The 11,887-nt window shown below is 34.3% G+C and overlaps 2 protein-coding genes across 5 annotated transcripts; one reads left to right on the forward strand and one right to left on the reverse strand.

The window, feature by feature from the left end:
* On the forward strand, window positions 1-4,263 carry LOC107892691 (uncharacterized). 2 transcript variants are annotated; one of them, XM_041081632.1, is made up of 9 exons: window positions 1-168; window positions 755-1,250; window positions 1,728-2,122; window positions 2,264-2,513; window positions 2,616-2,778; window positions 2,883-2,985; window positions 3,149-3,277; window positions 3,472-3,687; window positions 3,800-4,263. In XM_041081632.1, exons 2-9 carry the CDS (start codon window positions 1,019-1,021, stop codon window positions 4,076-4,078), a joined length of 1,767 nt encoding a protein of 588 aa, XP_040937566.1. In that variant the 5' UTR covers window positions 1-168; window positions 755-1,018; the 3' UTR covers window positions 4,079-4,263. The 2 variants fall into 2 exon arrangements, with proteins under 2 accessions (XP_040937566.1, XP_040937565.1); XM_041081631.1 differs by lacking the exon at window positions 1-168 and adding an exon at window positions 235-596.
* Window positions 4,264-5,894: 1,631 nt separating this feature from the next.
* LOC107892701 (ankyrin repeat domain-containing protein 13B) lies at window positions 5,895-11,641 on the reverse strand. 3 transcript variants are annotated; one of them, XM_041081633.1, is made up of 5 exons: window positions 10,994-11,641; window positions 8,637-10,306; window positions 6,642-7,070; window positions 6,384-6,418; window positions 5,895-6,123 (listed from the first exon to the last, which is right to left on the reverse strand). In XM_041081633.1, the coding sequence occupies exons 2-3, from the start codon at window positions 10,230-10,232 to the stop codon at window positions 6,717-6,719; spliced, it is 1,950 nt and encodes a 649-aa protein (XP_040937567.1). In that variant the 5' UTR covers window positions 10,233-10,306; window positions 10,994-11,641; the 3' UTR covers window positions 5,895-6,123; window positions 6,384-6,418; window positions 6,642-6,716. The 3 variants fall into 3 exon arrangements, with proteins under 3 accessions (XP_040937567.1, XP_040937569.1, XP_040937568.1); XM_041081635.1 differs by lacking the exon at window positions 6,384-6,418 and having other exon boundaries at window positions 5,895-6,074; XM_041081634.1 differs by lacking the exon at window positions 6,384-6,418 and having other exon boundaries at window positions 10,994-11,639.
* Between the last annotated feature and the right edge of the window lie 246 nt (window positions 11,642-11,887).

Genomic DNA, 11,887 nt, shown 5'->3' on the forward strand with positions numbered 1-11,887 from the left:
GTTACAACCCACCCCACCCCCCCCCTCCCCTCCTCTCAAGATAGAAAGACAATTGACACATCTTCAGTTCTCAAACCAAATGTTCCAATGTCACCATACCATTTAAACCAGTCCAAGTATATGACATGTCGGTTTCTGTGTTTTTGTTCTTTCAGAACTCAAAACATGGTTGGTTTCCCAATGTCTTCTTCTTTTTTTTTTGATAAAGTTTTTGTTCTTTTCTTCCTGGGTTTTGCTCAAAATATCTCTTTTCTTTTTCTGAAACTATAAATTTTGGAAATAAAAAATGACCATACAACCACAAAGCACACAGTCACACACTTTTTACTATTTTTTGTTTGAGGGTGTTTAGTCCTGGGAAGATGCTTTATAAAAAACACTTACCTTCTGTCATCTCATTTGTTTTGTAGTAATCTCGTGGCATGTGTCTTTTTGCATGTTATTTACTCCCTTTTGTTTACGTTTTTGATCAAGACTATTAAAATTTAAGGTTTATCTTTATAATTCTTTTTTCTCTTTTTTATGTTCTTAAAACTCCTATTTGAGTTCCATCACTTTAAATGGTTCTTTCTCGGTCTCAAGACTTAGACACGACTGTAAGTTGTTGTTGTTGAATTTCTTTTGGGTTCTTCATCAATCATCTCTTTTAATGGCTTTTTTATTGTCTTTATTATGGTCTTGAATTTTTTTTTAAAATTTTTACTTGCTGTGTAGAAAAGTTAATTTTGATGAGAATTTTAAATTTAATTTGCAGCTGTAAGGAGCAAGATAGCGATGGACCACTAAAGCTAAGGAGTGTGTGATTAATTTATGAAGTGAATGGTTGAGAATTTGAGAGTGACAAATTAGTAAAATGTGTTTCTTCTTCTTTTTCTGTGTTTTCCTCTGATTGGTTCAACATAAAGCAACTTTCAAGCTTTCTGTGTCAGTTCAATACTTTCATGTGATCATAGTTGCCATTCTTAGTTGGCTATCTCATAAAAAGAAAAGAAGTTGAATAAAGTAGAAGAAGAAGAAGATGGAGCCAACAAACCAGAAGTTTTTGGAAAGAGTTGTTTCACAGAAAGCTCTGCAAATGGGAAGTTCATTCCCATGCCAAATTTGTGTGGTGGGTTTTCTCTGTGGAGTTTGCCTCACTTCTTTTTTCTTGGCTGTTCTTACTTCTGTTGGTACCTTTGGCTTTACTGGGATTTCATTTTCATCCTTATCAATGGGGAATTCTCCATTGAATTCAAGTTCTGAGATTATCAGTAAGTCAAATTTACACTCTCAATTACATTTTTTGTAAATATTTGCAATTTTTATGGCTTAAAGTTAGATAATTGGTGTAAGATAAGTGCAGAATTGGGGATTCTTGAATTCCCAGAGAAGTTGAGTCAAAATTTGATAGATGGATTGATGCATGGGATGATGGATATGATCCAAGGGTGTTGCTGAAGCAACTGAAAGTTGGAATTACTTGTTGCACAATTTTGGTGTTTACTTCTTTTTTTGTTCATTGCTTTTTGACTAAGTTTCTAGATAATAATAATCATGATTAGTTCTTTAATTCTATTCACTTAACATACTTTAGCTAGAAGCCACCATTACTACTTTTGGACTTCCTAAATGTCATTCGTATTCATGTCCAAATACATGTGTTATTGACAAAAATAGCCATCATTACGAACAATTTTGGTGACCTTTAAAATCATTGGCAATCATGGACTTGAATTGTTTAAATGTAGATGTTATTACGAGTTCGGACTACCAATCTAAAGTAAAAGAAACCGCGAGATGGGTGGATTCGAAGGGAAGGGAACCGGAGAGCGATGATGATGCGAGGGTTTCTTTATTGACTGAAGCATGGGGTGCTTTACTAGCTGACAGGGAACCTGAAGAAAGCGAGTTTTCGAAAAGATTTGGACTCAATAAATCAAGTTTACCGAATACTCCTCATTTGGAGAACTGTAAATTAAGTGCACAAGTGAATAAGCATCTCGACGCCCGTTCAGGAGCCGGGGGATTTCCTCCATGGACAACTTGGAAGGGTTCATTGAACATGTATCCTGCAACTGAAACTGATAAGAATTTAAGAAGCTTTAAGGATCAACCTGTATCTGATGGTGCTTATCCTCCATGGGTATGTTACTTAGCTACATAATCCCTGGACACATGCAGATGTGATCATACATTATTTGTTTGTTTCGCGTTTATTGACATGTTAATAATATGTATTTTCGCTTCTAATTTGTTTCTGGAAATTGGGATTGCTTTATTCCAGATTGTGGGATCAGATGAAGAAAACTATCCTCTTACCAGGAAAGTGCAACGTGACATTTGGATACATCAGCATCCGGTAAACTGCCATGATCCTAACATAAAATTTCTTGTGGCTGACTGGGAAAAATTACCTGGATTTGGCATCGGGGCTCAGTTTGCCGGTATGGCCGGGCTTCTTGCTATTGCAATTAATGAGAAAAGGGTGCTTGTTACTGGATACTTCAATCGTGCTGACCATGATGGTTGTAAAGGTATCAACTGTAACAACTTATTGCTCGTGTAAAATTCTCTGGGAACTGGAAGAACTGTCTTAACAATAACAGCAATGCTTTACTTTGCTTTGTGGATTATAGCATCGCGTGGTAGTTGGTCTTGCTACTTCTTCCTAGAGACATCCCAGGAATGCCGAGACCGTGCATTTGAGCTTATTACCAACAAGGAGGCATGGGAAAAGGGAACTATAAAAGGAAAAGATAGTTATAAATCAAAGGAAATATGGACAGCGAAGGTTCCGAGGTATAATTCAAGGCATTTGCAATTTGCTTGTAAGAATTTTGTACTAACTTGAACTAAGAAAAAATTACTGTATCTTTGGTCAATGATTTCACTATTCGATGCAGGGAATGGGGTGATCCTTGGAGTTATTTGCAGCCTACAACAGATATAAATGGAAGTTTAATTGCTGTTCACCATAAAATGGATCGAAGGTGGTGGAGAGCACAGGTACGACTTAAGATTATTTGAATGTTTAGCTATTTCATCTGTTGATTTCCATTGAACATGAAGTTTTCGAAGTTACTGGTTTGAGATAGTTTATAAATATATTATAGACTGACACATGCCTTATTTCGTATGGGAATAACATGTTTATTCTTTCACTTAACAGGCTGTTCGATATCTAATGCGATTTCAAACAGAGTACACTTGTGGTTTATTGAATGTTGCTCGCCATGCTGCATTTGGGAAAGAAGCTGCAAAAATGGTTCTTGCAAGTCTTGACAAAGATTGGCCAAAGGTATGTTCATCTAAACCGTGGACATACATCCATATCCAACCTTACCTTAAGTTCAAGTAACGTAAATGGGAATCTAACTAGAAAGAACTGAACCTCGAGCACAAATTTAGAAGAGCTATTACTATGCATGCCAAACTTCTTGTTGTTATAAACTGTCTCTGTGGACAGCTACTCATTTGAGCTTTAATTAACAGGTGATCACAAACCAGCCAAAGTCAGAAATTGAAGAATTTGTGTGGTCAAATCATAGACCTTGGGTTCCTCGGCCGTTGCTGAGTATGCATGTAAGGATGGGAGACAAAGCATGTGAAATGAAAGTGGTCGAATTTGAAGAATATATGGAACTTGCTCACCGTATTCAGATGCGTTTTCCACATCTCAAGAACGTTTGGCTCTCCACCGAAATGCAGGTTAGCATCTTTTAAGATTTTTACTTGCTCATAGAAACAAAGCAATGGACGTGTCGCTGTTGTGCATGCATCTCATCTAAATATAACGAATGGTATAAAACTAAATTTGTAGGAAGTGATTGATAAAACGAGATCATACCCTCATTGGAACTTCTATTACACGAACGTGACACGCCAAGTCGGGAATGTATCGATGGCTACATACGAGGCAAGCCTTGGAAGGAAAACCAGCACGAATTACCCTCTTGTTAATTTCTTGATGGCAGTTGAATCGGACTTTTTTATCGGGGCATTGGGATCGACATGGTGCTTTCTTATAGATGGCATGAGGAACACTGGTGGAAAAGTAATGGCAGGGTATTTAAGCGTCAACAAGGATAGGTTCTGGTAGAGAAACCTGGTTAACTGTAGGCATGTAGTATTAGATCAACAATGTACAGCTATTAATTTTGTTCATGCATGCCATTTTCAAATAATATTGTGCCTCTTTGTACATATTTAAATGAACAAAGGGATCTGTAACAACATATCTAACACAAAATTTAGACAAAGTGATTGGATAGGTTTCATGTCCCAGCTTTAAACGAGTATTTACTTTATTTCTTTTTCTTTTCTTTTTTTAACAAAACAGCACTAATGCGATAACAAATATAATAATATACTTCTAAATGATATTAGTCAAAAGATCAAAAGATCAATGTCTGTCTTGATTAAATTTTCTATCGAGACCAAAATTTCTGTAACAATCTGCACCTCATTGCAATATAAATTTGGAAGTTAATCATATGGTGAATAACTTTGTTGTGGTCCAATAACAACTCAAGAAATAATGAATTAGATGCAATTCTAACATTCTACTATTTGCAGCACCACTTGTTAGAAAAGTTTCAACTATACTTTATTTCCATTCACCATCTTTCTTAGATCTGTACAAGGTATGATGTTTGAAACATCTTTTAAATACATTAAAATGTTCAGGCAAAAGAAATATTAACATTGTTGAAGGGTTTTAGAGATAATAAATCGTCGCAAACAAGTAGAATGGAACGAAATATTTCAGGATTATCTTTACTTCTTTTGCTTTGGGGGAAGTAATACCATGCAAAACATCTCTTCAAAATATACTTATTCGAATAATCTTTATTTTATGATGAGTTGTTTTATAAAGGTGTTTCACAAAAGTGACTATTCTCAAAGAACAATAATACTAAATAAAATTTGTTTTCAATGACTTTAGTTTTGAATATAGTTCTTGAATGACAAATGTTCTAAATAAGAGTTGTCTTAAACAATAATTGTTATAAACTAGACCCTTTCTTAAATAAAAATTGTTCTCAGTGACATTTATTCTAAATAAAAATTGTTTTGAAGAGAGTTATTTTGAATGTAGTTTTCTCGCGCAACACAATTATTTTAGTACTGAATTAAATTTTAAATTAATGTAATAATTAAGAAAAAGTATTTATCAAAACTAAATATAATTTTTTTTAAATTAAAATACTTAAATGATTTTAAAATAAAATAATAATAATAAAAAGAATCAAATCGGTGAGGTCGCGGACCCGATCACATAATAAAATTGTTTTTCACCTCTAATTCATTTGATTTAAGCCTATTAATCAAGGATGTGAATTATAGTTGAATGATATGAAAACATTAATTTTCTTCAGATTTAAAAACAACACTTTCCAAGCCTCTCTCTGCCCAACTCCAGATTTCGAACTTGGAGAATTCAAAACAAATCCGAAAACCTGGCCTAAGCAAGTTACCCAGTTAAAACCATTAAAAAACCCAATTGGAGTGCAAAATAAATGGGCCTAAGAATTATGGGGTTAAAAAATGTGTTGTTAATCCCTAATTTGAAATTTAGTTTAAAATTCAATCCTTCTATTTTTTAAACTTTAAAAAATTTAATCTAAATATTACCATCATTGATAATTTTTATTAAATTTGTTAATTTAGTATTTTATTCTCTAAAAAGTTAGGTGTCTACAAAAGTTAATATTCTTTTAAGTTTAAATGTTTGTGACACTCACACTCAAATTTGAGTATCAAATATTGCTTCATATTTTAAGCTTAAAATTTATCTTAATCTTTTAGTAGTTTATTTTAGATGAAACGGAAAATGAGAAAAAAATAAGAATAAGAATAAAAATAAAATGAATTATGAAGAAGTAACAATGAGAGGAAAAAGAATATCAATCACAAAAATGGAACATTTGACGACCATGGACTTAGATGCAAAGATTTAATGTCCAATAAAAATTAGAACTGAAAGAAGCTAATAAAGAAACCAGGAGATTTTGGTCCCTCTCTAATTTCACATCACATAAAAGATTCGACAGAAGAAGACAAGGCCCTTGTTTCTTTAATCGAAGTGATTCCTCCTACCAATCGTTCAGCTAGTTAATTGTCGAGTTTTGCCAATTCCAAATACTAAAACGCGAGATCCAATGGTGAATTCAGAAATTTTACATTATGGGTTAAATTAAAAGAAATTAAAATATTAAAAAAATCATATAAATTAATGCAAAATACTAATATTCGATAAATCAATTTTTGATATAATTAATTGTAGAATTAATATAAATTTATTAAAAATAATTTAAAAATAGATGAAATAAATTTCAATAGCTTGTAAATTTCTCACACCATTATTCATGATAATTTTTCATATATTAAAACTATTAAATTACCTTCTATCGTCAACGTTATAAACATTTTAGAGAGCCTGTATGAGGGAAAATAAAAAGAAGGTTGAGAGAAAAATGTTAAATGTTAAAAGAAAAAAATTATAGATTTTAGAATTTTAGTTATAGGAAAAAAAATTATTTTCATATAAATTAATTTATTTTAAAAAATAAATATTTAAAAAAATTGTGGGTCGATCTTTCCAAAAAAAATAAAAATTGATGGGTTGAATGTGGTCAGATGTGTAGAGGCAGGAACCTTACCTCCTCAATCTGTTGTAGACGCTACTGAAAGGGTAAAACAACCGGGATCCTGTAACTATTCTTCCACCTCTTCGCTCACCTGCTGCGGGCCTCCATCCCCACCTTTGGCTGCTGTTGCTGCCTGCGTGCCTTTTCCGCTTTCTTGGCTAACATGCGGCGTTTTTTCTCGTTAGCATCTATCCAGGTATAGTTCGTTGGTATGTGGAAAGGATCAACCCCGTCATGACCATCACTATCTCTTGACTGGCCACCACGACTCCCTCTCATCCATGAAGTCCATGATGTTGAACCCTCTGATTCTTTTGACTTGGCATCTTGGAAATGAACCGGGCTGGAAGGAGGTGTTGAAAACTCCTCTATCGGCTGAAGCTCCTCAAATCTAGTGAAAGTCACAAGGACTCGAATAGTTGACACAATAGGGATGGCAACCTAGAATAAGGAACATGAGACATCAATGTGAATATGTTCCAAACTTAAATACATAACTTTTGTAAAATAATTACAGTAACCACAAACCAACCCAATAAAAATTGTTGAGAAGCAAGTTTGGAATGTTTTATGATATTACACACTACTCCGTACTCGTAAGTCATCACCACTTTCTATCATGCTTACACAGGAGTTTCCACAGACAAACATTTAAAATGAAGATCTTTTAGCACAATGGCCATTCTCAAAGTTAACATTAACGCTTTAAGAAGGAAAGACAATAGAACTGGCAAGAAGAAAAAGGGAAGTATTTTGCTGCCACACTAATAATGCACATTGCATCTGGTTCATTCACAACAAGGTGGCCTCCTGAACCAGAAATACAGATGTACGTAGAAATGTAAATAACTATCAAAACCATGCTTTGTGATGTCAGAATCATATATTCGTATTTTAATGAAGAGTTATGGGCAGATTCCAGCAATATGGCAAACCTAATATCAACTTTTAAGGATATGTATGGATGGGTAAAAAATGGAATGGAAAGAAAAATAAGAAGAAAGAATATAGGAAAGATGATTATTCTATATCTTAATGCATAAAAATTGATTTTTCTAAATTGAAGTGATAAGAGAAAAGAGAAAAATATATATGTTAATTTAAAATTATATATTTTTTAAAATATTTTTTTTCAACTCTATCAAATAATATAAAGATAAAACTATAATTTCTTTAGTGTTACCGTCTTTATATTTTTCATCTTCTTATTTTTTAACCCTTTAATTTTATTTTCATTCTACCAAAAAAAATTTAAAAAGCGACTTCTCTCAAATATTAAATGACAAGACATTCAACCAAATCCTATATTAGACCTAAGCTTTCACCTAGTGACTTGAGCCTAGGTCCAAAAGCATCAAGTAATGGCCAACCCTCCTAAGATTTTGTACCAGAAAAAATATATTAAACTATTAGTAACATAAGAAGGATTTATGATACATATGGCCTTAAGGTTTCCTTGACCTTAATAAAAGTATTTCTCAAATAACGACAGGATAACAATCTATTGCACTTCCAGACCTCAATTCACTAGTTAACAAAAAACAAGCCCCTACTTCAGCACTCGTTCAAGTTAATTTCCAATCATCACAAAACGATGTGTTTGGATTTGTAACACCATAGGACCAAGGATACCATTAATGGACTCATTCCCTGATTTTGTTAAAATTAATGTGAACAAACTGAGGTGATTAGATCACTGGAGATAAGCAAGTAAGGCCAGCAAAGCGCTCTTCATAGCAATTTAAGTATTTGCTCTAACCCAAGGCATATTTTCCTGCCTAAAGATATTGATAGCTCTTCATTTTCAGACCTGACTACCACTTAAGTCAACTTTGAAGCCTCAATTCTAATTCAGTATCTTTTATCATCACTTCTGTTCCAACAACAAAATGAATAAATAAAGTAAATAGAGAAAATTGCACTTACATAAAAATAAAAGCATGATTTATGCATACAATTAAAATAAGACAATTGTTCGAGTTGTTGGCTTTATATGTCTTAAATTACCTTGACTGGAAATGTGCCCGGTGGCAGTTTAGTTGTCAAAATCTCCCTTAATCTCCTTATAGGCTTGACTTTCTTGGCTAATATGTCAAATAAAGGCAGGAGTTCCTCTGTCTTTAAAGGGAAATCTGGTGTTAGCCATAAAACAGGTCTCACACCCTTCTTAATCTCATTTCCATGTTTATCATCACTATTGCCCCCTTTCTTCTTCTTCTTGCTGCTTTTATCTTTACGCTTCTTGCCATCAATAGTATCTTCCTTCGCAAATTCAGACGATGATCTACGATTATCAACTTGTTTCTGATTGCGAACTCCTGGAGCCGATTTTGAGAACTTTCCAATCTTTGAATCATCAGGATTATCACTGTTCTTTGAGCCTTTCTTATTCCTGCCAAACCATCTCTTCTTCTCCTTAGCAACACCATTTGATTCAATACTTTCATAGGCACCAGCTGAACCATTTTCTTGACAGTCAAAAGAACCATTTTCTTGACAGTCAACAAATCCATGCTCATCATCATCATCATCATCACAAAAGCCATCTGAATTTCCCTTACGAAGCTCCGAATTCAACTGCATCCTTTCCTCAGCTGTCAATACATCATCATACTCATTATTTTCACCGCTATTTGCCATCCTCTCTTCATCAGTCATTGCACCAGGAACTCCCCTTGACTTCATACTGAATGTCACATGAAGCATATCATAAATTTTAGCCTTCCAGTTTCCAACCATCTCACTTCTCTCTTGTCGCCTCCAATTCAGTTGAGGAGCAAGCTCAGCCTGAGCAACATCAATACGAGGCCTACACATATTAGTTTTAGACATCTTTCGCACTTCATGAGCGACGTCTGATTCAGTTGCTTGCTCACCAGCCCCCTCCAAGGCATTTATAACTTCTTTTTTCTTATGATAAATAACAATCAAAGAGCCTGCAGGAAGAGAAAGGTTATCATCCTCAGAAGAGTAGCCTTCCCCTAGAAAGAGAACTGTTTTGTGTGATCGTTTAATGTGGAACCCATCAAATCCAGCAAGTGTCGTATCAGCACGGAAATTTGAACCCCGCTTCCAAATGCAGTAAGTGTCTGATGGTGCAATGCGCGCAATAAACGGAATGACTGAACTTTCAAAATGAAAAGATATCTCCATGTAAAAATCACGGATTCGAGCTAATGAGGCAATAAACCTGGGAAGTCTGCGACACCATCTTGCCCAGGCAAGCAGTTCTGAGTGTCGAGCAATGATCATGGCAATAGCCTCTTCCCTTGTCCAAACCGCTTCTTCCAAAGCACTCCAACCCTGCTCATTCCGAAGATTCCGATCTGCTCCAGCCATTATCAAAATTTCCACTGATATTGGATCTCTCAATCGCACTGCTAAATGCAGCGGAGTCTCCCTACCTGGGACATCACGACGATCTATGACAGCCGAGATAGCATCAGCCCGTTCCTCAGCCTCAAGAGATTCAGCTTCAGTATTAACCTCACCAGCATTAGCAAGCCGAGGGAGTGTCGAGATAATACGCCTAAGCGCCGCATGGTCACGGCGAGCAACAGCTAAATGAGCAGGACTATGGGCATACTTGGAAGGATCCTCCATTATACTTGACTCTCTTCTTAGGTTTATGCTACGTACTACACTATCGTTTCCTCCATGTCCAAAATACCCTATCACTGAAAACATAAATAATTAACAAAAATAAACTCCCACCTTAATCTCAAATTCTCCAAAACGCTATATTTTAAGATAATCGATCCAAATTTTAATAAGGTTCCACAACTACTTATTAGGGCTTTTAGGCTTTGCTATGCAACTTCAATACTAGCTTTAGTTTAAAAATGATAATAATAATTGGCAATGTGTTAACTTTTTTACATCTGCTCAAATGACGTTCGTTTTTTTATCCTTCCATTTACAAAGAAGTTAAAGCTTCCACGGAGTTCAAATCTGTAAAACTTTTTTACATCTGCTCAAATGACGTTCGTTTTTTTATCCTTCCATTTACAAAGAAGTTAAAGCTTCCATGGAGTTCAAATCTGTAAATGCGACCCCCATAAAGGAGAAGTAAACAAAAATGAGCTTCAATAAGTAAAATTTCCATATTAGCACAAGAATTTTGATATTTATTTTTTTACATCAGAATATGAAATTTACACAAAATAAAAAAAGAAAATCAAACATAAAAGTTTTCACTAGTTTGCACTAAGTTAAATTTCACGTTTTGTTCCAATAACCACCAACTATATTCATTTATGTTCCTTCCTTCTACATTTACTTTCGTTCATTTTCCAGGCAGCCAAACAAAAAAGAAACAAAAGTTAAAGAAAAAGAAGAAGAAGAAGAAAGAAAGAAACACAAACCTGAAGAAGCAGGTGCAGGCGCAGCATGCAAATAAATATCCGAAACGCCAACGGATCGAGAAAGTTTTCCTTCTCAAATTGGCTTCGTAGAAGTTGAAACTTCAGAGAGAGAGAGAGAGGGGGGGGAGGGAAGCTAAATCGGACGGTTAACGTCAATTTGAGGAAACAGGATCCGACGGGTCGGGATCTGAATCTTCGAAACATAGACTCGCCTCCTCATTCAAAATTCAATACGTAGCTCAGATCTCTCCCAGATGCAGCCTCAATTGAACCAACAGAATTTAGAAGAGAAAGAATAGAATAGAGAAAGAAGAAGATGAGAGAGATGAGTTTTTTGGAGGGAAACCAATAACGCTTCCCTCTTTATAACAGAATTCCGGTAATTTGTTGGTTACAAAAGAAGCCATTACTAATTTAACAAGGTGATTTTAAACATAAAATAGAATACTTCTTTGAATCGGTACTAAGTATGGAAATTAGAGGAAGATTGTATATAGGCACAATTGATAAAATAGATAAATTAATTCTAATACATTTCAGAGGTTAGATTTGAAAAATATGTTAATTTTTTTAATTAGGCTTTTAAATCGTTTTAAATTTTAATTAGAAAAATATGTAGGTTTTAGAAGAGAGAGTGAAAGCGTGCTTAGTTGAATGCGCTTTCTTGCATCTGTGCAGAAAACGCGTTCAACTAGATGTGTTTTCCCTTAACGATAAATAAAATGCAATAATTCTTTTTATCATTGTCACATCAAATGGTAAAAAAATTAAAATCCCAACGGTAATTTTATTTTTTAACTTATAAATACCCTCAAATTTTATTTTTTTTATTCACATATATCCTCTCTTAAATTCTCTCAACTCTCTCAAGTTTTTTATTCAATATTTATTTAT

This window comes from Gossypium hirsutum, chromosome A11, assembly GCF_007990345.1.
Source record: "Gossypium hirsutum isolate 1008001.06 chromosome A11, Gossypium_hirsutum_v2.1, whole genome shotgun sequence".
NCBI classification, from domain to species: domain Eukaryota; kingdom Viridiplantae; phylum Streptophyta; class Magnoliopsida; order Malvales; family Malvaceae; genus Gossypium; species Gossypium hirsutum.